The 27,989-nt window shown below is 36.7% G+C and overlaps 1 protein-coding gene across 5 annotated transcripts in view; it reads left to right on the top strand.

Moving 5' to 3' along the window:
- Positions 1–27,971, top strand: part of EXOC5 (exocyst complex component 5) — a 43,351-nt gene extending 15,380 nt beyond the window's left edge. The window contains exons 5-18 of one of the 5 annotated variants that reach the window (XM_036435611.2): positions 384–448; positions 3,516–3,544; positions 4,680–4,789; positions 7,966–8,010; positions 8,120–8,260; positions 9,466–9,548; positions 10,638–10,847; positions 12,170–12,311; positions 14,034–14,142; positions 16,538–16,658; positions 20,012–20,098; positions 24,694–24,802; positions 25,000–25,215; positions 25,843–27,971. In XM_036435611.2, coding sequence (XP_036291504.1) covers positions 384–448; positions 3,516–3,544; positions 4,680–4,789; positions 7,966–8,010; positions 8,120–8,260; positions 9,466–9,548; positions 10,638–10,847; positions 12,170–12,311; positions 14,034–14,142; positions 16,538–16,658; positions 20,012–20,098; positions 24,694–24,802; positions 25,000–25,215; positions 25,843–26,031 — 1,656 coding nt within the window. In that variant the 3' untranslated portion in view covers positions 26,032–27,971. Of the gene's footprint in view, positions 1–383; positions 449–3,515; positions 3,545–4,679; positions 4,790–7,965; positions 8,011–8,119; positions 8,261–9,465; positions 9,549–10,637; positions 10,848–12,169; positions 12,312–14,033; positions 14,143–16,537; positions 16,659–20,011; positions 20,099–24,693; positions 24,803–24,951; positions 25,216–25,842 lie in introns of those variants that run through there. The other 4 variants (XM_036435626.2, XM_036435618.2, XM_036435636.2 and 1 more) reach the window with 4 other exon arrangements.
- Positions 27,972–27,989: the final 18 nt, after the last annotated feature.

Here is a 27,989-nt window from a genome sequence, read left to right on the forward strand (position 1 = left end):
TAATAGGAATTATTTTCATATGTCTTGTTTACCCTTTTTTGGATTTATAAACTCAGAAGAAACTTACACTTCTGCTTTTATTAATTAGATGAATTTTTTCAGAGTAAATGAACTATAGGTTTCATTGGGAAGGTGATTATGGCATTATGAAATCTTAAGATTTCAGTGACAGAAAGGCAGATGTATATGTTTTATTGACTTATTGGTGATACCCCAAATGCATTCCTGTTGCTTAAAAAGTTTTATTTGTTGAGAATTTTAGAAGAAAATTATTTAGGTGAAGGTCTGCTGGCATACAAGGGGAATATTACTACTTTCAAATATGTTTTTTTTACATATATATATAAGGGTTTTAAAATAATTATTGCTTATTTTTTTAATAGATAAAGGAAGCAGCAGACATCATTCAGAAGTTGCACCTAATCGCCCAAGAGTTACCTTTTGATAGGCAAGTTTATTTCTCAAGAGATAATTTGGATATATGGTGTAATTTATAGAATAAACTCGTGTTTTCCCCTCTATGATTTTGCTCATTAATTCAACAAGAGTGTATTGAGTACCTCCTTTGTAGAAGGTACAATCCATACTAATAAAAGAGAAACATTAAAATTGACCATCATGCTGCTACACCCACCAGCCAATCAGGAGCGAGTATGCAAATTAACCCTACAAAGATTGCACTGGTCACAGCTGGAACAAACAGGAGGCTTGGGTTGCCTCCCAGGGCTGAAGAAAGCCAAGCTTTCCTCCCACCCTGGCTGGCCCTGGCCTCCGCTCAAGGATACAAAGTTTCACTTATAGAAGATAGATAAATCGCAGATACCTGTTTCCAGCGACCCTGGCCTCCACTCAAGGAGACGCTGAAAAAAACAAAAAGAAGAAAAGGGGCGCTAGGAGCTTGGGTAGCCGGGGTGTGTGGCCAGCCTGCAAATAGCCATCAGCTGCTCACCGAGGTTGGCCAGGCACCCCAGCGGGAACCCCCACCCTGAAGGGGGTGTGGCCAGCATGAAAACAGCCATCAGCCCCTCACCCAGGTTGGCAGGCACCCTAGTGGGGACCCTAATCCTGAAAGGGGTGTGGCCAGCCTGCAAACAGCCCTCAGCCCCTCACTTTCATAATCAGGACGGGAGGAAACAGAGTTTAAACGTGGGACCACCCAGCTGCTTTTTCCTATTTCTAGATGAGAGTTCTTAAGTTTTTAAAGATCTGCGACAACAATGAAAAGCTTATGAAAGCTATAAAGTTTCTTCCAATAAGCCAGTTTCACACAGATTGTTGTATACAATTTTATGTAGTTTTTATACTCACTAGCTTATCCGCAGTCTCTGGGGAGTTCAGTTTAAGAACCTTTGTTTTAGTTGAAAGGCTTAAGGCCATCTAAATCAGGTATTAATAAGTTTTATTCCAAAATTAACTTTACTGAGATGGAAATATTTGCATGATTTCCTTTGTCCTTGGAATGACAGACACTTTAATAAAATATTGTTAGTAGTAGTTCCTGCATTGTAAATATCTGAAAGAAATATGTCTTGCCATATAACAGAATATATCTGTTATTCTTTTGGTAATACTTGGAAGATCCTCTGGTACAGGTAGAATATAAATGTATTGCTATATTTAAAGCTTGACCATATATCGCAAGCATAGAGTTCCCTACCCACAAAATATATTTTATTTTACTCTCAACTATGTCCTCATAAAGGATTAGCAGTAATGGTCATCTGTCACTTAGATATTATTAATAATCTCATTCTTGCCCAGAATGAGAGTAATGATTTTTAAAGTGACCCACAAAAATTTTTCTTTTAACTTTATCTCATTTCATACTTGTGCCATTTATTAAATGGGTTAAAATGTGCAGCCCATGATAGGTGCATAATAATTGTTGACTACCTCTCCCACCCGTCTCTGTCCTCTCTATTATATGTTTCTATAAAACATGCATATACTCATCTCTCCCGTTTCTCAATTATACAATTGCATACTTCTATTACAGTTTTGTTTCAGCCTCTCTGCCAGTTCTTGGAAGTTAATATATATATCCTAATCAGATTTAGTTTTTTTTTCACAAAGATTCACAATACCTTAAGTGTACTGTGTGATCTGCATGACTTTGATACAGCTATGGCTCACATAACGTCATTTTGGCCTTCCACAGACTGCATATATGATCCCATAAGCTAATAATGGAGCCGGAAAATGCCTGTCACCTAGAGACATTGTAGCCATTGTGATGTAGTGCAATGCATTACCCGTGAGTTTATGGTGACGCTGGTGTAAACAAACCTATTTTGCTGCCAGTCATATAAAAGTTATGCAAAGTACATAATACTTGATAATTATAATAAACAACTTACTGGTTTATGTTTGCTGTACTTTTTATCATTATTATAGAATGTACTCTTTCTACATATAAAAACATTTTTCTGTAAAACAGTATGCCTGGTTACATTAGCAATGGCCTCTTGTGTCTCGGGTTTATTTGGTCTCTTGATGGCCTCAGTTTTTCTTGCGGTTGATTCTTTTGATGTTATTATTATTTTTTAATATATTTTATTGATATTTTACAGAGAGGAAGGGAGAAGGATAGAGAGCTAGAAACGTCGATGAGAGAGAAACATCGACCAGCTGCCTTCTGCACACCCCCTACTGGGGATGTGCCCGCAACCAATCTACATGCCCTTGACCGGAATCGAACCCAGGACCCTTGAGTCCCCAGACCGACACTCTACCACTGAGCCAAACCGGTTTTGGCTCTTGTGGTTGATTTAATCTTTTGTTTTGTATGGTAACATGCTATACAGGCTTGTATTATAGTTTAGGAGTAATAGGCTATATACAATATAGTACAACAATTGAGAGCCACATTTTTTAAACTTAAATTTCTTCTAATGCCACTTCTTCAAAATAGACTCGCCCAGGCCGTGGTATTTTGTGGAAGAGCCACACTCAAGGCGCCAAAGAGCCGCAAGTGGCTCGCAAGCTGCAGTTTGCCAACCACGGTACTAGGCACGTTGCTTGGTCCTTTTTCTGGCTTCTACACTAGTTTTAAAATAACTCATTTGTATATACTTTTTCTTTTTTAAATAATATTAATTGAACTTTTGGGGGGAAAAAAAATCCCAACGGAGGGAAGAATATGCAAATATCAAGTGAATTTAAAATACCAATGAATATGACTAGAAGCAGTAACTCAGTGATGGGCTGTTAATGCCTCATACAATTCTTCGTTGTTTGACAATTGGTTATTCAATGTGAGTTTCCTAAATGAGAACCAGCCACCCCATCTGAATATCCCAAATTTACTTTTGTTACCTGGCATGCTTCCTGTCAGTACTATTTTCCTTTTGGCTTTGTCTTTTTCTTCCTTCCTTATTTTACAATCATATTTAGTACAGTGACTCAAATCTATCCCCAAACTCAGTTTCCCCTTTCATTAATATTTTACAATAGTACCATTGCTGTGGTATATTTGTCACAACTAATAAACTTCATCATTGGTTTTTATCTTTCAGATTTTCAGATGTAAAATCCAAAATTGCAAGTAAGTGGGGTTCTATTTATTTAACTGTTTTGAACAAGCAACAAATTACTTGGGTAAAAGAAAAAAAATAGTAAGGGGAGAGATAGTGGATCATGTCATCCTTCCATCCTATCCTTGGCTTTGATTGCTTTTCATTGAAATAAACATTACCAATTTCTTGGATATTCCTCCAGAGTATTCTATAGGTAAATAAGCCTAGGACATAAATCATGTATATATGTGTAAAATTTAGTTCTATCATCCTCATTTATTTTAAAATAATTAGTAGCATTCTGTATAAATAGTTTTTACCTTTTGTTTTTAATTTAACAATATATCTTAGAGATTATTCATAAAGGTATCTCTAGAGTAGGTTCTTTTTTAAAAAAACACAAATTAAGTTTATAATTCCTTACATAACTAGTTTGATTTTTGCCAATTTTTGGATTATATTTTAGGCAGATCATTCTAGGTCTCTAGACAAACCACTATAGTTCAGGCACCTGTGATAGCCCCATCACTGTTCATGAGGCCATTTTGTATAGAAGGTTCAAAGAACTACCTATTTTCCCAAAAGTATTACGTTAAGGATGATACAGGTTGTTGGACTTCCTGCCCTGTATTTGATCACTATAGATTAGTCCAAAGTTCAGTTATTCACTCAGAACCAATAATAGCCTCAAGAATATAGTGAATCAAATATTGCATATTATCTTAAGGGTAAAAATTGGTATTGACTCCATTATTTTTTTTAAGGCAAAGTCATCTGAACTCAAAAATTTCTGTAATCCTCCTCACTCTTTCTGCACTTTCAAGTTTAAGATTTTTTCCTATCTCAGAGATAACCATCTCAGAAATATAAGCTATTTATTGATTTCCCCCTGTCAGTTGCTTTTAAAGTAACAGTGGTAAATAGCAGTCAGACTGTGGGAGTTCAGCTGTTTTATTTGGGAAGATAGGGAAGATGTTCTTGTCTTGAAAATACAGATTTATATACTACAGAATAATCTAGAGTCTAGATTCATTGTAATATCTTACAGTTCGTAATTTTTCTAAAGAGGGCTAGATCCATAGTCATTATATTTATAAATAGTTCCTATACTAGCAAATAGCTTGCATACCTTGTTTGTCTCATTGACTTTCTTTTTATTTTTAGGTAAATACCATGATTTAGAATGCCAACTGATTCAGGAGTTTACTAGTGCTCAAAGAAAAGGTGAAATCTCCAGAATGAGGGAAGTAGCAGCAGTTTTACTTCATTTTAAGGTAAGTAGTAAAAATTAGTCTTCAAGGCTGGAGATTATATAAATTTTATATATTATAATCTCTGATTTTTCCCTATCATGATAATTTTTGTTTTGAATAATCTTACTCTACATTTTATATCTTTCTCTAAAGTTATGTTAAATTTTAGGTGTTTATTATTATTTAATAGAGATTTTATGTTCTACTAGAGTCTCAGTGTACAAAATACATACACTGGGAGGGAGGTCCCTCAGCCTGGCCTGCACCCTCTTGCCGTCCTGGAGCCCTCAGGGGATGTCCGGCTGATGGTTTAGGCCTGGTCCCTGACTGCTTAGCACTGCCACAGAGGTAGGAGAGGCTCCTGCACTGCCACTGGACTCGCCATCCGTGAGCCTGGCTTCTGGCTGAGCAATGTTCTCCCTGTGGGAGTGCACTGACTACCGGGGGGCAGCTCCTACATTGAGTGTCTGCCCCCTAGTGGGCAGTGCATATCATAGCGATTGGTTATTCCACTGTTTGGTCAATTTGCATATTAGCCTTTTAGTATTATGTTCTATAACATTAATATTTTATCAAGCACAAATATATATATTTGATATCATATATCAAGCTATGTATGAATTTTTATATAGTTTGCCATTGAAAGCCATATTCTTTTGTCTTCTTGATTTATAATGTATTATTCTTTTCAGTCAAGCATGTTATGAAATAGGTCAAAAGTAAGAAGACTTGATCTTAAGTATCTAGTGGAATGTAGGAACCACAGAATAGATAGAATGTGACTAGTAAAAGACAGGTTAAATCCAGAGGATCTCAGGTGATAATACAAAGGAATACTCTATTATAGAACTGTCTTCTTGGAATTTGAACTACAAAGATAATCTCTGTATGAGAATGCATTTCTGTAAACATAGTGCTTGAAGAAACAGTGTTTCCTTTAGTATTTTTTTTTCCATTGATTATGGTCTCACATAATTGTCCTTATTTCCCCATTCCCATCCCAAACCTCTCCCTAGAAATGCCCGCCCCCCCCCAACCCTCGTTGTCCATGGCCACTGGCTAGGCCCATATGTATGCACACAAGTCCTTTGGTTGATCTCTTCCCCTTACCCCCATCCTCTCTTACTTTCCTCTGAGGTTTGAGAGTCTGATTACTGATTCTCTTTCTCTGGGTCTGTTTACGTTGTTCATTATTTCCTCTAGATGTGTGAGATCATGTGATCCAAGAAATACCCTTGTAAGAACCTAAACTGCAACAAGCCATAATGGTTATGCTGAGAGGCAAATGAAACAGTCTGTAGTGAGTTCCTTTCTGGGCCAACAGTTCTTTTGAGTCCCAATTTCAATGCCAGATAGTTCCGTATGTGTTCATGTCAGCTATGATATTTCAGATCTGGTTGGTGGACAAATGGTGGTAATGCAGGTCTGCCCGTCTCTGGTTTGGTCCTGGGCGTCCTTCAGCAGCCTGCAGCTGCTGACTGCTGGTATGCTGAGGTGTAATATGTTCCTTTATATTTATGTTGGATTAGGGAAATATAAGCCATTTGTTGAACTTTTCATTTAAGTACCATATCTAAGTATTAAGAATGGCTCTTGAGCCCTAGCTGGTTTGGCTCAGTGGATAGAGTGTTGGACTGTGGACTGGAAGATCCCAGGTTAGATTCTGGTCAAGGGCACATGCTCGGGTTTTGGGCTCAATCCCTAGTAGGGGGCATGCAGAAGGCAGCCAATCAGTGATACTCTCTTATCATTGATATTTCTATCTCTAGTTCCCTCTCCCTTCCTCTCTGAAATACACACATACACACACACACACACACACACACACACACACTAGAGGCCCGGTGCATGAAAATTCATGCACTGGAGGAGGATGCGGGTACCTCAGCCTGGCCTGCACCCTTTCACAGTCCAGAAGTCCTCAGGGGATGTCCTTCTGATGGCTTAGGTCCAGTCTCCCAGGGAGGCGACCGGATGGGTTATCAGTGGACAGTGCTGCCCCCTTCCCTCCACCGCCACTGCTCACTGTCCCCTTCCATCACCATTCCCTTCCTCTGCCTGCTGGCACACTCCTTGGCTGGCCTGGCACCTCTTGCTCGCCGGCTTGGCTCACCACCAACTGGTCATTCTACCATTTGGTCGATTTGCATATTATACTTTTATTATATAGGATTAAAAAAAAGAAAGAATGGCTCTTGAGAGACATTATACTTTACTAGAGGCCTGGTGCATAAAAATTCATGCAGTGGAGGCAGGGGGTCCTTCAGCCTGGCCTGTCTCCTCTCACAGTCTGGGAGCTTTCAGGTGAGAGGCGACCCAGTGATCAGGGGAAGGCAATGTCCCCATCGCACCTCTGCTGCTGCCACTGCCAGCAGCGCAAGGCTCAGCCAGCTCTGGTTACGTGAGCCTTGGGTGGCCCTGTGCAGCTGGGCAGCTGCCATCAGTGGCTTGCCTGTGCCTCTGGCTGGCCCTGGGAGGCTGGGGGGCTGAAGGGACTGGGCGACTCTGGAGGCAGGCACTCTGCGTGGCTGTGCCCCATACCTGATGTTCTGGTGGGGCTGAGGGGACTGTGCCATGTTGTGGCTATGGGTGCCACCATATTTGAGGGCATGGCAGTCAATTAGCATATTCCCTCTTTATTGTCTCTGGGTACTGCCATCTTTGTGGGGGCGTGATGGTCAACTAGCATATTTGCTTTTCATTAAATAGGATATTGTTTACTTTACTTTTTTAAATGGCTGATTTGTTAATTAAATTGGCAAAAAAAATCTCATTGTAATTAGCTTAACATGACAAATTATTTAAACACATTGTATTTAAATGGATTCCATTTTTAAAGTAAATTTCCAGAATGTCAGTTAAATGCAGCTGTGTCCACATTCTTGCAAGGGAAAGCAAATGCTTTGAATTCAAAAGAAAACAGAAGTAAATACATATTTCTAAAACTTTTTCTCAAGATCTTGAATTTGTGTGTGCGTGCGCATGTTTTAGAGTTGAAGGAGATGACTAGATGGTGATTGGGTAAAATGACTATAAAGAACTCAGATATACCTAAATTTTCTTTGAAGTCCAACAACTATTGGCCATTCATTGGGACACAGACATAGCTTTATTACATTACATAGGTATACTTTCTTATTGAGATTATTATTATAATATAACAGAACATTGATAATATATTTCTTTCTTCTTCATAGGGTTACTCCCATTGTGTTGATGTTTATATAAAGCAGTGCCAGGAGGTAACATAACAGTACATTTTTTTGATTTCATTTTATTATATGCTAATTTGTGTTTTAAAAACCATTTAAAAATTATGTATTCACTATGTAAAATGCCTCTGTTATTTAGGGTGCTTACATGAGAAATGATATATTTGAAGATGCAGCAATACTCTGTCAACGGGTGAACAAACAAGTTGGAGATATCTTTAGTAATCCAGAAACAGTACTAGCTAAACTTATTCAAAACATATTTGAAATCAAACTACAGGTAATTTTAAACAATGACTATGTATTTCTTAAAACAATAGCTGATTTTTGTTCTGCGTTTTAAAAGTTTTTTTAAATATTAGTTTACTGTCAAATGACCATAGGAATAGAAATCTACTTATTCACTGAAGGGGGAAAGGAGTGATAGTGTCATGCTTTTTAAAACATGTATTGTTGCCCTAGCTGGTTTGTCTCAGTGGATAAAGTGACTGAGGGTCTCTCTACATCAATGTTTCTCTTTCTCTCTCTCTCTGTCTCTTTCCTTCCCTTTCACTCTCTAAAAAAATCAGTGGAAAAGATCCTCGGGTGAAGATTAACATCAACAAAAACAGAAAAAAAACAAAAACATGTTTTGTTGAAAAAATATTCTAATCACTTAAGTGTCATAAGAGCACATGTTTGAATTTTGTTTACCAATATGTAGTAGTATCAATTGTAGTAACAGGTTATACTACAGTAGCCTCGAATTTTTATTTTTATTTGGTCCTCACCTTTACCAAAAGATGGCATTTGTGAAGTTGAATAAGAATTACAAATGCAGTCTTTAGAATTTTTTATAATATGGTACTAACATGAAAAGGTAAAAAAAAAAACCACACAGGAATTTAATTTATAGCCTGTATTCCCATAGCATTATATTTTACGGCAACATTTCCTAAACTATGTTTACCACTGGATTAAGATATCGATACATTAAATATGTTTGTTTTTAATAAACAATTTAGTGCTTTTAAATAACCTTTAAAAGTACTAATATCTATTTCTCTAGAAATGGGAGTGAAATATACAGCATTTTCCAGTCTTAGAGTAATGCCTATTGATGTGTCAAGGGACGGTAATCTTACCAAGACCACAGATTGGTAAATGCTACTTTAAGGAAATGCTTATATTGGTATAAACTCAGGTTTTGTTTGTTGTTGTTGTTATAAATATACTTTATGAGTCAGGATAAGCCATTTTCAAGAAAAAAGATATTTTGAAATTCTTAATGCTTATTCCCATGATTGATGTAGATGGACTAGTAAATATAGCGGTAAAATTTTAAATCTATTTTTTTATTGGTATATTTTCTATTAATTTCCTTTGCCATTGAATTGTAAGTCAGAAAAGTTTAAGAATGTGGAGTTAATTTCAGAAAACTACATCTTGAGTATGTATTATATTTTAATAATTACTTAATTGACAAAATGTTGACTTTTTTTTTAGAGTTTTGTGAAAGATCAGTTAGAAGAATGTAGGAAGTCTGATGCAGAGCAGTATCTCAAAAATCTCTATGACTTATATACAAGGTATATTTTTAATTAATATAAAATCATAACAGATCTTAGATTTTAATGTGTTTTTGGAAAATGGGGAAGTATTCAGGTATTTTTGAATAATAGTTTGGCTGATAGCAATGTGTCTTTTAACATTAAGTACTTGACTTATAGACTAGTATTGTACAAGAGTAGTATTCTTAGAACATTAATTTAAGGGTATTATGCTTTATATTAATGCATTCTAATGAAATTTAAAGCTTTGTTTACATTGTTTGAATTAAGACTTGAGAATTTTGTTTTTAATTGTAAACTAATTAACTGTTGTTTAATTTTTTTCTCCAAGAACTATTATAATTATATTTATTTGCAGTTGAAATTTTAGAAATTAAGGAAGTTACAAATTCTTTTTCTTTTTTTTAAATCTTTACTGTTGAAAGTATTACATATGTCCCTTCATTTTCCCCTTCAGCCCACTTGTGCCAAATTCTTTTAGAAATGACAATTTCAGCCTTAAGTCTAATATGAGAATCTTTTTTTTTTGTAAAAGACAGTGTTAAACTTAGAAATGTATGGAGTTTTTACCCAACCCTATTGTTATTCTTCAGTCATCACTTTGAGAGGCAAGTTTTGAAAAATAACCACAATCCAAAAGTTCTTATAAATAACAACATTATTATGAGTCTATTTTCAACAATGGGAAACAGAGAATTAGAGAAAAGTCCACATAGACAAAGACCAATGAGAATGAACAGAGAGTAGACCCCCTCAGTATTCTGACTTCTGTACCATGTCATGAATGGCATTAGAGCATACGTGAAGACTTTCTGCCACTTGCTGCCATTTCTAGAGTGGTTGGTTGCCTTAGTTTCCTCTCCTAAGCCATCACTAGCAGTTTATGGCAGTTTCAAAACCATAATGTTCAAAATATTCATCCTACTTTATATATAATCCTATGTAAGCTGCTTTCTGCATCCTAATAAGTACATACCCAAGCTTTAAGAAATGGTCGTTTAACATAGTAAGCTATTAAATTCACATTGTAAAAATATATATATTCCTTAGTATTGTTATTACACCTAAAATATATATTAATCTTTTTTCCCCCTCTTCCATGAAAAGAACCACAAATCTTTCCAGCAAGTTGATGGAGTTTAACTTAGGTACTGATAAACAGACTTTCTTGTCTAAGCTTATCAAATCCATTTTCATTTCCTATTTGGAGAACTATATTGAAGTGGAGACTGGATATTTGAAAAGCAGAAGTGCTATGATCCTTCAGCGCTATTATGATTCAAAAAACCATCAAAAGAGATCCATTGCCACAGGAGGGTGAGTGTTTATGATTAATAAGACTAAAGATATTAAGAACTTTATTATATTTGGACAAAGTTGTCAAATATTGAGTCATCAGATTTTTTTATGAACTCTTTTAATCCAGTTTGTTTATAACATCGATCAAATCCCTTGAACCATATGTTAAAAATGACCTAACATAATATGATTAAAATGTAAAGCAGAATACCAGTACTATAAAGAATTCTATAGATTTTTTTTTTTTTAATTTCAAACTCAGTAAAGTATTTCAGGTTATTAACTAGGAAGCAATTATTTTTTTTGTTAAATATTACAGGTGTGAACAAAAACAGTCAAAATATAGGTTCACAGTTTAGGTACCCTGAGCTTTCTAATGACTTGTACATAAAATTATTTAATTAATATCTTAAAACTTGTGATTATTCATATACCAGAAGATAGTGATTTGCTGAAAGAATTGGTGGCACCTCAGTAATCCAGATCTCAACTATCTCAACTATATTTGGTTTTACTATGTACATTAAGAGGGATATCTAGAACCCAGTTGATTCTAGGATGAAGCAGAATGACTTATGTACAGCCATATAACCAGGGTTCAGAGTCCATATACATACACACTCAAGTCAGTATCTTATTTCCCAGTTTGTTGTATATTAAATAATGATCAGGGGGAGGTTATAATTAGGAATAAAAATTGACAGCTGAAAGGCAAGAGCAAGTAAAGGAAAAGAAAAACTAAAGAACAAACATTTTTAAGTAAATTTAGTTCACAGTAGTCTGGAGCTACATATTCTAGGATAAAAAAAAAAATCTAACCTAATGATACCGCCATATAATAAATGTTCAAAGTGACCCTTTTGTTGTTAAGGAAAGCTAAATTATGTTGAACAACTCTTGTTTAATAATGAAGAAATGTTTATTGGCTTTATTATAACTATTATATTTAAATTGTTTAATATATTTTTAAAATATTATATTTTAAATTTTATTTTAAGCAGAACCATTTAGTTATCTGGAATACTAACTTATTTGGAGTAGCCCACTTCCTACAAAATAGAACAAGGAGCTTTTGGCTATTGAGTCAGAATTGTAGAGCTGAAAGAGCCTTTGGAGATCATAACTCTAAATCTCTTAATTTTTCAGGTGAAAGTCTTCTGTTTAGAGATTTAAGGCTCACTTCTCTTTTCAGAACTAATTATTGGAATTAGAACTTTTAGATCTGGCTATTGGTCCATTTTTTTTATTGTTGTTGATGTATACTAACTTTGAGAGTACTTGAAATGAAAATCTCTGTATAGTGAAGTATTCTTTTTTAATTGGTTAATATGATGCTCTAGTATTCAAGATTTGAAAGAGAGAATTAGACAACGTACCAACTTGGGGCCAAGTATCGATACTCATGGGGAAACCTTTCTATCTCAAGAAGTGGTGGTTAATCTTTTACAAGAAACCAAACAAGCCTTTGAAAGATGTCATAGGGTAAGAGTAATTGTAAATTTATTTTATTTATACTTAGTTGTGAATTTTAAGTTTTGCCTCATTAATACTAAGATATAAATCTGCTGTCTGATTAGGAAGAACAATTTTTTTGTAATAAAAATATATAGGATTTTTGTTTTAGAGAACAAAATTACTTTAAAATTATTAGCAGTACATTTACAAAAACGTTACGGTATGACACACCTAGGTGGGTGATGAGTATATTTGGTACAGTAATATATTTAATTTTCTGAATACTGGAAATATGTTAAAATATTTCTAAATATAGTCCAACATATTGATATATGTCAGTTCGTCCAACATGTAGCTGTCAACATACAGGGTGGGGCAAAAGTAGGTTTATGGTTGTGAGTAAATGAAACAGTTTATTCTTGTGTTAATATTTATTTATTATTGTATTATTTTTCATACAAACAACTGTAAACCTACTTTTTCTGTACCCCATAATTACTGTTTGAATCATAACAGCTCTAAATCACTACCTTCTGCCTGGAAATTCACAAGATTAAAATTCAGTTCAATTCAATGCAACCCAATCCAACAAATATTATGCATTTACTTTGTTTCAACTGCTGTGTTAGACATTGAGGATATAAATATTAGATATATCACTACTTTTTAATAGTATGGAGAAAGAAATTGGACATGTAAAGAATTGATGTAAAGTATGTTTGCACTACTGTGACCAAAGAGGAAGCAACCAGTTCTGCCTGGTTAAGGAATTGAGAAAAAGGAAAGGTTTCATATGTGGGTTTACTATGTGCATAAATACTTTATGGCAGAAACCAGTTTGGCTCAGTGGATAGAGCATCGGCCTGTGGACTGAAGGGTCCCGGGATCGATTTCAGTCAAGGGCATCTACCTTGGTTTTGGGCACATCCCCAGTAGGGGGTGTGCAGGAGGCAGCTGATCAATGTTTCTCTCTAATTGATGTTTCTAACTCTCTATCCCTCTCTCTTCCTCTCTGTAAAAAAATCAATAAAATATTTTTTTTTTAAAAAGAAGTATTTTTTGGTACATGCATTTTTATATTTTATTCTCACCTCAAGTCTAGGCTATAAATACAATTCATATTTTCCTACCTTACAAATGAAGAAATGAGGCTTTGTAGGGTTAAATAACATCTCAAAAGTTCACTCAACTAGGAAGCTAGGATTTGAGCCTTTCATATTTTATAGCACATCAGTTTATTGATTTCCCCATTCCATCCTCCAATAAAATAAAGAGTGCTTTTTGTTTTGAGTATTGGTGGCTCAAACTTTTTTGACCGTACCCCCCAATAAGAAATGCATTTTACATGTCAGCTCAGAATATGTGTATGTGTGCATGTGTGTGCATGTGCATGTGCGTATTTCATGAAACTATATTTGGTTTTACTGTGTACATTAAGAGGGATTTTATTATACTTTACTTTCTATTGGTTCTCCCTTCTCTCTTTCTTCTCACAATCCACTAGTGGGATTGCAATCCAGGTCAGAAGAACATTATTGATCTAGTCTAAGCCAGGAGAGTTGTAGGCAAATATGGAGCATTTTATGTATGTGATAGAGGCAGTGGAAGTGGGAAAGAAGAAGTGTAAGTTATTATTTTGATACCTGCATACTGATTACATCTTATACAAAGTTGATTGCTAAAAAAAAAAAGTTTCCTTTTTTTAAAGGTAGACTTCAGGAGTGATGTATTTGTTTTTTGTTTTTAAAGCTCTCTGATCCTTCTGATTTACCAAGGAATGCCTTTAGAATTTTTACCATTCTTGTGGAATTTTTATGTATTGAGCATATTGATTATGCTTTGGATACAGGACTTGCTGGTAAGTATATTTGTGCTATAATTTGTATTAAATTCCTTTGATCCTGCTAGGTTAAATTATATCATGTTTTACATATATTCAGCTCTATGTTGAGTTGAGTTCACTGCAATGAATAATGCTTTTTGAGCTATAATACAAGGATTTGTCAGATGCTAAAAGCTATACAAAAACCCAATTCTCTCATATTGCTCACATCAAGCAGGACAGGGTAAAATTCCAGAAGTGAAATGACCAAAATATATTACAAATTCTTAAGAATTCTATACATGTAAACTCTTTTCCTAAAGGGTTTTTCTTTCCCTAATTTACACTGCTCCTGGCATGTATGACTATGCCAGATTTTCTGCACATCATTGAATACTTTTATTGAAAAATTAAATAATTTAGTGGTTAATATAGGAATATATACCTTAATTTTCATGTCTTTCATGAATAGCAAGGATTAATATTTCCTACTTTTACTTTTTTCTCTTGTAAGTTTATGTTGGAGCCTTTACTTTTCTTATCAGTGGGTGATTTTTTCTTTTGTGGGAAATTAAAGTACCTTTGATTTTCATTTTTAAAACTGAAAAAATCATCATCCTATAAAGATCTCTAGGTATTTTTATATCCTTATTTTCTGCAAATATTTTTCCTCGTCTCTTATGCTTTTTATTTATTTTTTTCCCAAAGCTTTATTTGTTCTTAGATAATACAGCATATTTTGGATTTTACTTTTTTTTAAAAAACTTAATGTATTTTGGTGACATTGGTTCCTAAAATTATATTGGTTCAGGTATACAGTTCTATAGAACATCATCTGTGTACTAGAGGCTCAGTGCATGAAATTCTTGCACTTGGGGGGATTGTCCCTCAGCCCAGCCTGCACCCTCTCCAATTTAGGAACCCTCGGGGGCTGTCCAATTCACAATCCGGGACTGCTGGCTCCTAAACACTCGACTGCATGGCTGCCTGGTTGCCCCTAACCACTCTGCCTGCCAGCTTGATAGCCACCTAATGCTCCCTGCTGGCATGGTTGACACCTAATTGCTCCCCTGCAAGCCTGGTCATTCCCACCTGTTCTCCCCTGCATGCCTGCCCCCCCCCCCCCCCCCCCCCCCCGCTCCCCAACTTGCCCTCCCTTGCTGGTCATCTTGTGACAATGTGGGGGTGACCATTTTGTGACACGAGGATATGAGAGTCAATTTGCATATTACCTCTTATATAGGATTGTATTGTGTGTTCATTACCCCAAGTCAGTTTCTATCCATCATCATTCATCTCCCCTATAACCTCTTCTATCCCTCTTCCTTCCCCCACCCCCAACTTCTTCCCCTCTGGTAATCACTATACTACTGTTTGTATTTGTGAACTTCTTTTTATTTTTTTCTCTTTGCTTAATCCCTTCACCTTTTCACCCAGTCCCCAATCCTCTTCCCTTCTGGCAGCTGTCAATCTGTTCCCTGGAAACAGAAGTATTAGGGTTAGAGGGACCTTAGAATTTATCTATTACTATTACTCTTTTATTAAAAAAAAAAAAAAAAAAAGAAAAGAAAAGAAAGAAAAGAAAAGAGGGCATTGAAATTTGGGAACAGTCAGCTATCTTTTTGGGGACCAGAATGTGGAGTAGCCTGAATACTATACTGAAAATTTATTTTGGCCCTAGCTGGTTTGGCTCAGTGGATAGAGCATTGGCCTGAAAGGTCCCAGGTTCGATTCTGGTCAAGAGCAAATGCCCAGGTTGTGGGCCTGATCCCCAGCAGGGGGTGTGCAAGAAGCAGCCGATCAATGATTCTCTCTCATCATTGCTATTTCTATCCATCTCTCCTTCTCCCTTCCTCTCTGAAGTCAATAAATTACATTTAAAAAAATTTATTCTGTGAACGGTGAGGAGAATAAATATTTTTGAGGCAATAGTGGAGAATATGGTTAGTGAAATGAGTAAACTTAAATATGTTGCTGTTGCATAAAAAATAAACAGATTTGAACCACAAAGCTAGTTTAAAAATTATTTTAACTGTTATCATAGATAAAGAGACCTGGCTATAAGAAAAATGGTAGAAGTGTATTCATGGCTTGAGTGATTCATTGGGCACAAGAGAGTGGGAAAAGGAAGGAACAGGTATAGTTTAAGATGATGCATTGATTGATTGATTTTTTTGGTTTATCTTAGCAAATAATGAAGATTGTAGATGGTGAAAATTTGGGCATAAAAACTTTGGATTAATTTTGTTATGGTTATTAACAAGTTTAATTTTACTTTTCTGTGAACAAAAATCTTTGTTGATTTATTAAAACAGCAGTTACTTTTATTCATGTTGTATATACAAAAACCACTTTTTTTTTTTTTTTTTTTGTTAAAATGAACTTCTTAAAGTATGATTCTAACATATACACACATGCCTTCCAATTTTAGGAATTCCTTCTTCAGATTCTCGGAATGCAAATCTCTACTTTTTGGATGTTGTGCATCAGGCCAATACTATTTTTCATCTTTTTGACAAGCTGTTTAATGATCACCTTATGCCACTAATAAGGTTAGTCAAATTTTCTTTGGTATTTTAATAAATATAATATTCTACAATTTTTTTAAATATTAAAAGTAATACATGTTCATAGTAACAAAGGTGTGAAATTAAAAGTAAAGGTCCTTTGCCTTCTTCTTTGCCTCTTCTTTTCTCTTCTGTGGTATTCATTTTGATTTGTTTGAAAGACTAAATCTCATATCATAAACCTATATCTGATGTGAAAGAAGGTCTCTAGCTTGTACCCACTTGTAATATAAAGACATTCAACACAAGAAACCAAGATGGCAGCCTAGGTAAGCACCTAAGCTGCTGCCTCGCACAACAATTTCAAAACAACAACTAAAAAACAGAACGGACATCATCGAAAACCACAGGAAAGCTGGCGGAGTGGGAAATCTACAATAGAAAGAAGGAGAGAAGCTCACAGGTCAGGGGAGCCGCAAAGCACTGAGGTAGGGAGACATGCATGCAGAGAGGAAAGGTGGCCGAGTTGCCTGGCTGGCGGGAGGGGAAAGGAAGCCCCTGACTGCACTGAACCCCAACCCCGGCCGAAACCCTGTAGACTAGGGGTGTCGAACTCAATCAGAGAAGGGGCCAAAATCTAAAATCCAGCCTAAATCTCGGGCCGAATGGTTTACTGAACAGTCATAAACTGTCATTGTGATGGAAATGCAGCGGAGTGCAGTGATGACAGCGCGGTGAGGGCCACATTGCAAGGCCTGGCGGGACGGATTTGGCCCGCGGGCCTTGTGTTTGACACATGTGCTTTAGACCCAGGCTCCTACGGGTGGAGTCTAGACTGTAGAGAAAGGCACCCTGAAACTCAGAGAGTGGGAGACTCGGTGGAGACAGGAGCCTCAGTGGGCAGGGTTTAGAGTCGTCGCGAGTGAGTGCGTGCAGAGAGGTCTGACCTCAGATTGCCACAGCTGCTCCATAGTGGAAGGAGTCGGAAGCTCCTGACTGCTCTGAACCCCAGTTCCGATTGCACTGAGCACTGAAACCCAATTCAGGGCGAGCCTCTGGAGCACCCACGCTCTTACATGGGAAATCTGGACTGTTAGGAGGAAACTCGGGGAATCCGTGGAAGGCAGAGGTCTGAGGCACGTGCACAAGGACAGGTCTGATGGGAAGCCAAGACTGTTGACCCAGCCTTGAGACTCTGCCCCATCCAAGCTGAGTGCAAAAGCTTTTGCAATTTTACAAGTCTGATCCTATAAGACTGTCTTCAATACAGAAGTTATCTTGGAGTATACATAGCTGATAAATCCAATTGGCCTGGAGGTCAATTCCTCCTAGTGATACCAACAACAATCAAGACTTAACTACAGCAAGGCTGTACACGCAGTTCAAAAGGGGAGCCCCAACAGTGTCTACCACAGGTAACTTGGGTGGCTGACCCACCGGGCCATATAGGACACCAAACATACAAAGCCATCCTATCAACTCAGGGAAGCAGCAAAAATGCCGAGAAAAGGAAATAGATCTCAAACAAGAAATGGAGGAGAACAAAAGACAGGATAAAGAGTTCAAAACCACAGTTATAAGGTTTTTCAAGAGTTTCTTAGAAAAGGCCGATAAATTTAACGATACCCTCAATGATATGAAAAAGGACCAGTTAGAAATTAAACATACACTGAAATAAAAAATATTATTCATAGACCCATCAGCAGACTAGAGGAACACAAGAATCAAGTCAAAGATTTGGAATCCAAAGAGGCAACGGACACTCCTCTGGAGAAGCAAGAAGAGAAGAGAATCCAGAAAGTTGAAGATAGTGTAAGGAGCCTCTGGGACAACTTTAAGCGTACTAACAGCAGAATTACGGGGGTACCAGAAGAAGAGAGAGTGCAAGATACTGAAAACCTATTTGAAAAAATAATGTCAGAAAACTTCCCCAACCTGGTGAAAGAAATAGATTTACAAGTACAGGAAGGGCACAGAACCCCAAACAAGAGGAATTCAAAGAGGACCACACCAAGACACATCATAATTAAAATGCCAAGAACAAAAGACAAAGAGAGAATATTAAAAGCAGCAAAAGAAAAGCGGGTAGTTACCTATAAAGGAGCACCCATACGATTGTCAGCTGATTTCTCAACAGAAATCATGCAGGCCAGACGGGAATGGCAAGAAATATTCAAAGTGATGAATAGCAAGAACCTACAATCAAGATTACTCTACCCAGCAAAGTTATCATTCAGAATTAAAGGGCAGATTAAGAGCTTCACAGGTAAGAGAAAGCTAAAAGAGTTCATCACAGCCAAACCAGTATTATATGAAATGCTGAAAGGTCTTCTTTTAGAAGAGGAAAAAGAAGAAAAAAAGATAAAAATTATGATCAACAAAGTTCCAGCCAGCAGCACTGTCAGGATCGTGCACGTGGCGCTGGTTCATTGGTGCCTGGCCTGTCCTCTGGAGATTGAACTGGCAAGACTACTAAGGGAGCCAGTCCCCAGTCCTGCTCCGCCTCCACCACTGATTGATTGAAGTCTGAGGCCCGGGAGGAGGGACCAGGTGGTCTGCCTTCCTCCCACAGCTCACCATTCACTGCTGCCACTGATTCATCAGAGTACCCTGGTTCCCCTGTTAGCCATCCCCTGATCAGTGGAGCCTACTGTTCGATCATCTGTCCAGTCATTTAGGTCGTGATGGCCCCTGGCTTTTTATATATTAGGATACTAAATACAGTTGATCCTTGAACAATGTCGGGGTTAGGGATGCCAACCCCCCTAGCTTCTCACAGTAAAAGATCTATGTATAACTTTTAACTCCTCAAAAACTTAACTATACTAATAGCCTATGTTGACTGGAAGCCTTGCTGATAAATAGTAGATTATACATATTTTGTACATTATATGTATTATATGTTGTATTATATTACAGTAAGCTAGAGAAAAGAAAGTGTTATTAAGAAATTATAAAGGCCTGGCTCGGCATGGCTCAGTGGATGAGCATCAAACTATGAACCTAGAGGTCATGGTTTGATTCCCAGTCAGGGCACAAGCCCGGTGTGCGTTTGATCACCAGTGGGGGGCATGCAGGAGGCAGCCGATCAATGATTGATGTTTCTATCTCTCCCTATCCATTCCTCTCTGAAATCCGTAAAAATATATTGTTTTTTAAGAGAAAATACATATACAATATTTATGGGGGAAAAAATCCATGTCTTAAGGTACCCACACAATTCAAACCCATGTTCAAAATCTACGATAATTACTTTACTACTTATGCAATTTTTGGATTTGAAAGCATATTAAAACATGTATGTGTATAAATATATATAACAATACACATATGAATATGAAAAACTTAGAATTGTAAGGCTACTAATGTGATTTTTTTTTTCTTTAAACATTCAATAGCTCTTCTCCTAAGTTATCTGAATGCCTTCAAAAGAAAAAAGAAATAATTGAACAAATGGAGATGAAATTGGACACTGGCATTGATAGGCAAGTTACTAGTTTTCCTTTTTCTCTTTTCTTTCTAAAAATTATAAAAAATACAATTATAGTAGTATAAAAAATGGTTTTTAGAAAAGAAAAAAGTCTTAATTTTACCATCATGCTATACCATTTGACTTTATTATTTTTGTTAGTTCCCTAAGTTTATTATTTCTGGAAGCCAGTATGTTTATCTTTACTTTTAAACCAGATTCAGTTAAAAAAATTTTGTAAACCCCCCCCCACACACACACACTCATTCTTTCTCTCTTTCCTTCTTTCCCCAATGGTATGTAACAGAGGATTTTATTTTCATTTAGAATTTTCAGGCTTATACCTGAAATACTTTAAATAAATATACTTCTAATTTTCTAAAGGTAATTTCCAGTAAGTGAATTGAATGCAAATTCTATGTTCAAGATATTTTTATAATGTTTATTGTAATTAATTACCTATTCATAGTATAGTATAGTGGGTCTTTTATTTTTCTTTTGAGATCATGGTGGGCATATATTTATTGATGATTATAATAGCTGCTATGTTTCAAGCATTTGCTATGCCAGGCACAGTGAAAGAATCTTTGCTTGTATTATTTCATATATTAGGTTGGAAATTCATTTTACAGATGAGGAAATGGAGGCTTAAATAAATTGAGTAATTTACTCAAGATTACTCAGTTAATGCTGGTAGTGCTGGGACTCAAATTCTTAAGCCCATTGTACTAAATCTGGGCATATCTTTCTCTTTTATTGTAATTGTACTCCTCTCCTATTCAGGAAAGCATGTTTGAATACAAGTTTAGTTACTGTGCTGTTATAAAGAAAACCTGGAATCCACTTCATTTTATTATAAAGTAAATGATTTTTAATTTATTAGTACTAACAACCTTGCAACTCACTTCCCAGTTTTCTTCTAAGATCAAGAATTACCATAGATTATGTAAGAACAAGGGAGTAAAATAAAATTGAAGAACAAGACGAAAAATAGGATGTTACAGAATTAATTACTGAGATCAGTTTACTAAAGAATTAGAAGAACCCTAGAAACTGGTCTCTCCCTTTGTTTTTAGTCAGGACCATGTGAGATTATACATACATAAAACTTTTTTTTTTTTTTAATATATTTTATTGATTTTTAACAGAAAGGGAGAGCGATAGAGAGCTAGAAACGTCAATGAGAGAGAAACATCAACCAGCTGCCTCTTGCACACCCCCTACCAGGGATGTGCCCGCAACCAAGGTACATGCCCTTGACCGGAATTGAACCTGGGACCTTTCAGTCCGCAGACCGACGCTCTATCTACTGAGCCAAACCGGCTTCGGCTAAAACTTCTTTTAATAAAATTATAATACATTATGTACATGATAATCAGTACTTAAAGAATGCATGTGTTTTTATAATTTAAATCCCTTATACTAACTTGTTTCTTCTTGCTTTGCCTTAGACTGCCTGAAAATGTTTGAGGAAAGTTGAATGTGTTAAGCCTTCAAAAATATAGGAAGGACAAATTTCCTAGTTGTTTTCTTAATACATATTAGGTCATTTATTTTCATCTTTCCATGTAAGCCTCAGTCTCAGAGTATTTGCATTAGTTGTCTAATTGAAGGCAAAGTGGTCTGTGGTGGTCTTTTGAATGTGTCCTTCAGTTCTCCTTTACTCATGTATGGGTTAGGCCAAGAGGCGAGCTCAGCATTCACCTGCATCCTGGCTGATATTTTCAGACTAATATCTATCTACTGCTAGGCCCTTTGCCTTTGAAGCTCACATCATCTGCCCCCTCCCTCCCACCTTTTTTGTTGTTAATCCTCACTTGAGGATATTTTTTCCATTGATTTTTAAAGTGGGTGGGAGGGAGCGGGGGAGAGAAAGAGAAAGAAACATTGATGTGAAGAGACACATCAATTTGTTGCCTCCCCTACCATGAGCAGGCCCGGGGATAGAACCTGCAACCCAGGTATGTGCCCTTGCCTTGAAATCAAACCCCCTACTCTTTGGCTGACACTCTAACCATTGAGCAACATCAGTCAGGGCTTCCCCCCACACTTTTTTTTTTTCTTTTTTCTTTTTCTGTTATCTCTCATATCAGTTTCCTAAATTTATTGAGGCTTTGGGTATCTGATTCACAATTTTATTTCAATATTAAGTCTTAGGTTATTTTCACTTCCATGTGTGTAACACAATCATTTTCTTGATCATCTCCACTTCAGCTACCCATTTTCATATCCTGCTCAACCTTGTTATCACTGGTAATAAAAACTTTGAAACTGAATAATCCCACTACCTTCTCTTCTTTCAAGCTGCTTTTTTACCTCAGCAGGAACTCCAGCCCTTAATATTGTCGTCATTTGCTAATCTCTTCTTCTTTTTCTAGCTTTACTTTAATTATTGTGCTTAGATTGCTTGATTCATCCTTGAATTACTCTCATAATTACCCTAAAATTCATTTTATTTAACCATAACTATTTTAAATATTCTAAACTCTGGATCAGTGCAGTCTTTTTTATTCTCATAACTAGGTGACTGATTACTATTGGAGAATATCACATAACTCAAACATTATTGAGGTTCTTAAATCCATGCTAGGTGTTCAGTATCACTTGTCCCCAGCCTCCTGCTTGTCTTTAGACTATGAAACTCATGTTCTTCTCACCTGATCTTCAAAATTTAGCCATTCTTCTTACGCTGTCTATCTTTCCCCTTTTCTAAGCGTTTTTTATATATACTTGTTGAGGAAGTATGTATGTACAGGCTGCTAAGATTTTTAAAGATTTAAATGAAGTATTGGGTGAATGAATCTTTACCCCATTTTTGAGCAGGAAGCTAATAAAACAGAGTTTTTTGACATCAAGATTTTTTTGAAACCCAGAGTCTACCAATAGTAAAATAGTTATTTGTTTCTTAAAATATATTTTTATTGATTTCATAGAGCAAGGGAGAGAGACAGAAACATCAATGATGAGAGAAAATTACTGATAGGCTGCCTCCTACTGGGGACTGAGCCCCCAATCCAGGCATTTGCCCTACCCAGGAATCAAACCATGACGTCCTGGTTCTTAGGTTGATGCTCAACCACTGAGCCATGCTAGCCGAGCAGTAAAATAGTTTTCTGATGATATTAAATTAAGTAACTTTAATTTAGCCCTGGCCAGACTTCCTCAGTGGTCAGAGCGTCAGCCTGCACACAGAAGAGTATTGGGTTCAATTCCCAGTCAAAGGCTTGTATCTAGGTTGCAGGTTCATCCTAGTCTATGTATAAAAGCCTAAGTGACCAGGGGCCAGATGTTCAATGCACAGGCATGGAAACATGGAATGGACTGATGAATCTCAGAGGGAAGTAGGGAGGGCGGGAAGAGATTAACCAAAGATCTTATATGCATACTAGAGGCCAAAACCTGCAGGAGGCTTGGGTTTTCCCCAGCAATGGAGGAAGCCAAGCTTCCCGCCCGCCCTGGCCTACCCTGGCCTGACTTAAGGCTACAAAGTTTCAATTATAGAAGATAAATAAATCCCAGTTACCTGCTTCCAGCGGGCCCTGGCCTATGCTTAGGTCGCTGGGAGGCGTGGCCAGCCTGCAAACCACTACAAGCCCCTACTCCACTCCCCAAGGAACCCCCACCTTGATCCAAGACACCCTTCAGGGCAAACCAGCTGGCCCCCACCCTGCACCAGGCCTCTGTCCTGTATAATGAAAGAGCAATATGCACATTGACTGTCACTCCAGCACACAAGATGGCTGCCCCCATGTGGACACAAGATGGTTGCCACAAGATGGCCAGCAGGGGAGGGCATTTGGGAGGGACCAGGCCTGCAAGGGAGGGCAGTTGTGGGCGATCAAGCCAGCAAGGGAGGGCAGTTGGCGATTAAGCCTGCAGGGGAGGGCAGTTAGGGGTGACAAGGCTGGCAGAGGAGGGAAGTTGGGGACCACTGGGCCTGAGAGAAGGGCAGTTGAGGGGGATCCAGGTCTGCAGGGGAGAGCAGTTGGGGGGGGGGGGACCAAGCCTGCAGGGGAGGGCAGTTTGGGGGGACCCAGACCTGCAGAGAAGGTCAGTTTGTGGGGGGACCAGACCAGCAGGGGAGAGCAGTTAGAGGTGATGAGGCTGGCAAGGGAGATTAATTAGGGCTGACTGGGTTGGCAGGGGAGGGTAGTTGGGAGGGACCAGATCTACAAGAGAGGGCAATTGGGGGAGGGGGGGAGGAGACACCAGGCCAGCAGGGGAGGGCAGCTAAGGGTGACCAAGTTGGCAGGGGAGAGCAGTTAGGGGCAATTGGTCTGGCAGGAGAGCAGTTAGACATCAATCAGGCTGGCAGGGGATTGGTTAGGGGGTGATCAGGCTGGTAGGCAGAAGCAGTTAGGGGCAATCAGGAAGGCAGGCAGGTGAGCAATTGGGAGCCAGCAGTTCTGGATTGTGAAAGGGATGTCCGACTGTGGGATCGGGCCTAAATGGGCAGTTGGACATCCCTCAAGGGGTTGCAGATTGAAGAGGGTGCAGGCTGGGCTGAGGGACACCCCCACCCTCCTGTACCCAAATTTCGTGCACTGGGTCTCTAATAAATAATATAAATAAGTTAAACAGATCAAATACATGCTGTTCTCAATTCTCTAGGACATTAAATTGTATGATTGGACAAATGAAACATATTTTGGCTGCAGAACAAAAGAAAACAGATTTTAAGCCAGAAGATGAAAACAATGTTTTGATTCAGTATACTAATGTGAGTAAAATTATTTGATATGTTAGTAAGAATATCTGCTTTCTTAATACTTGTGTTAACATTTTCATTGGTGTATCTAACTATATTCTATAATCTGTTTCTTTTTATACTTAGAGATTAATAAGAAACTATATGTATTTTCTCCTTAGCTAACATGATACACATTTCTATGTAATAACTGTAGAAAAATTTTACAGGCCTGTGTTAAAGTCTGTGCTTATGTAAGAAAACAAGTAGAGAAGATTAAAAATTCCATGGATGGGAAGAATGTGGATACAGTTTTGATGGAATTTGGAGTACGTTTTCATCGACTTATTTATGAGCATCTTCAACAATATTCCTACAGTTGTATGGGTGGCATGTTAGCAATTTGTGATGTAGCTGAATATAGGAAGTGTGCCAAAGACTTTAAGGTATGTATTCATAAATATCAAACTTGTAAATTGGTTCATGAACATCTGTCAGATCATTAAAAATCTGCACTGACTTATCATTTATGTAAAGCTAATAACTTTTATTGATACTATAATGCCATATAACATTTCCTAACTGAAAAAAGTACTCTAATTATATTTCCAATATTAACACATTTTTGGTTCATGTTTTATTTTAGACAAAGTCGTATTTCTATTCCACAGTCCAAATGACCTTTTTGACTTCCATAACTAATGATGTATATGTCACACATCAGCAAAATGTGTTTCTTCTTCATGTACATCTCTCTGAAGTCACTTTTTCTTAAGGTTTAAATTAAGAAAAGTGCTAAATAATGATAATTCTAGTCCACAAAAGCTTAAATGATTGTTACTATTGAAGAAAGTTGACAAAATATGTATCTTTTCAAAAAGATTATAGTTAAGTTTATGTAATGACTGAAATATTTGAGTTTTAACACTTCAGGAGCTTTTAAAAATTCTAATATATTAAACTGTCCCACATTAGTAAGTTCTGACTAACAGTTATACGTGAGAAGAATTTACAGAATAATTGTAAAACTAGAAATTATTTTAATGCTTTTTTTTTTTCTTATCTCAATTTAGATCCCACTGGTGTTACAGCTTTTTGATACTCTGCATGCACTTTGCAATCTCCTGGTAGTTGCCCCAGATAATTTGAAGCAAGTCTGCTCAGGTGAACAACTTGCAAATCTGGACAAGAACATTCTTCACTCCTTCGTACAACTTCGTGCCGACTATAGATCTGCCCGCCTTGCTCGACATTTCAGCTGAGGTTGAATTTATAAGGGAAATGTGTTATAATTCAGCAGAACTTGGTTGATAGAAAGAAAGCACAGGAGATTTCTTACGACATAGCCAACACTTTATGGAAAAATGACTGTTTGGAAAAACAGCAGCCATACCCTGGAGATTTTTTTTTTTTTTTTTAATTTGGACTACTAGCCATATCTTATTTTTCCCCTGAAGTTGATTTTTAATACTGTTCTTGAACATACAAGTTTCACATTCTATGAAACTACATTGTCATGGTTTTCATCCTGGAAAATCTTAGTGTCAGAAGGCAAATGAGATGTTACCCAGTGGTCCAGCTCATATTCTGTAATGTATTCCACTGGGAAATTTCACCATATATTTTATCAAATTTAATGACCTTTTCCACAGGTGGTTATTAATCAAGTTATTTTAGGTATTGCTAGAGAACTTTGTTCCTCAAAAGGTTAGTAATTGATTGATTGGATTTTTCTGAGGTACAACCGTAATACTATTTGAAAGAAAAAGTTTTACATTAAACTAAAACGATGAGATGTTTTATGTAGATATTAGGTATGGATCAGAATTTATCTGCTCCTGGGTGAAAAACACACACCACAACTTAAAGTTTACTATTTCTTATTTGGTAGACAGATTTTAAGTCATTGCTAGTAAGAAATTAATAAAACTACCTTATTTTATATTCCACTTAAGATAAGGTGGAGGACCTTAACATAAGGACCATATTTATTCATCATTTTAATATTATAAGGGAAGTAAAAAGGTATAATCTAAATGGTGTATATGAGAAATATTGACAATGTTTAGCAACAATGCAATTCTTTAATATTTCAGTGTAAATGCTAAACTGGAATAAGATGGGATGGCTAAATATGCAGATAGTCTTCTATTTTAAGAGGAATTGGGAATTAATAAATAACATATATTCTAAGTCTGGAGATGAGCTTTGCAAAAGCTAGTTGCTTTTCAAATCAATAGCTTCTGTTATCTTTTTCAAGGCATTTCTGAACCAATTCCTAGTGAATGTAGTTATTTGAATTGGCTTAATAAGGTGACTTAATAAATCACTTATAAAAATTTAAACGTCCAGTGGAAATTTAGGAAGGCCATTACTCTATAAACTTGCTCTCTGAATTCTTAACCTCGTGTAATTTCAGCTTCCATTGTATTCATAGTCTTACAGGAACAGATAAACTAATGTTCAACTCATTCTTGGCATTTTTTCTCTTTAGTAGGCTTTTTGGCCTAATTTTGGAAAACTACTTTTCTTATAAGAATGTTTCTGAATGGTCATCCAGTTTACCTAAACTTTCAGGTTTAGAACTAGCTACTGTTGTCTGAATTTCCTTCTTTTTCTGTTTAGCCCAGTGTTATCAAAGTAACAAGAGAAATGTTATCAAGGTAAATAAGAGAAATGAAGTATGCCATTTCTTACTAAAGCATTTACAAAAATTGTGGCAGCTTTAGAAGGTTGTCTAGTTTTCTGTTCTTTAGCCAAGGGAGAGCCAGAATAGGTTTTGGATACTAGAGAAAGTTATATGCTTGTACTATTGCCATTTTTAGAAAGCTCTGATGTGAATTCAAATTATACCTCTGTTACTTAAAGCCAACAATTTTAAAGCAGTAGCTTTACTGGCCATTTGAACTCTTTGTATACAGTGTCAATTTGTAAAAAATGGGGAGGAGGGACCTCAAATAAAACATGAGAGAAAATTTTAAGACTTCCAAGTCAGAGAAGTGCTTCAAATTATTTTGTTTGGATTAACTTTTTAAATGTACAGCATATACCTGTTGCATAGGTATTTTGTTTATTATTTCCATGTTTGAGTTCTCTGAAGTATTTCCCTTTATGTCCATTGACAGGGCAGTGACAAAACTCTTAAGTGAATACTTACCTTAGAAATGTTAACATTAATGCTCAATAAACAAATTCCCTGCAATTGTTTTTTTTTTATTTC

Source organism: Pipistrellus kuhlii, unplaced genomic scaffold (genome assembly GCF_014108245.1).
Source record: "Pipistrellus kuhlii isolate mPipKuh1 unplaced genomic scaffold, mPipKuh1.p scaffold_m20_p_1, whole genome shotgun sequence".
In the NCBI taxonomy this organism is placed as follows: domain Eukaryota; kingdom Metazoa; phylum Chordata; class Mammalia; order Chiroptera; family Vespertilionidae; genus Pipistrellus; species Pipistrellus kuhlii.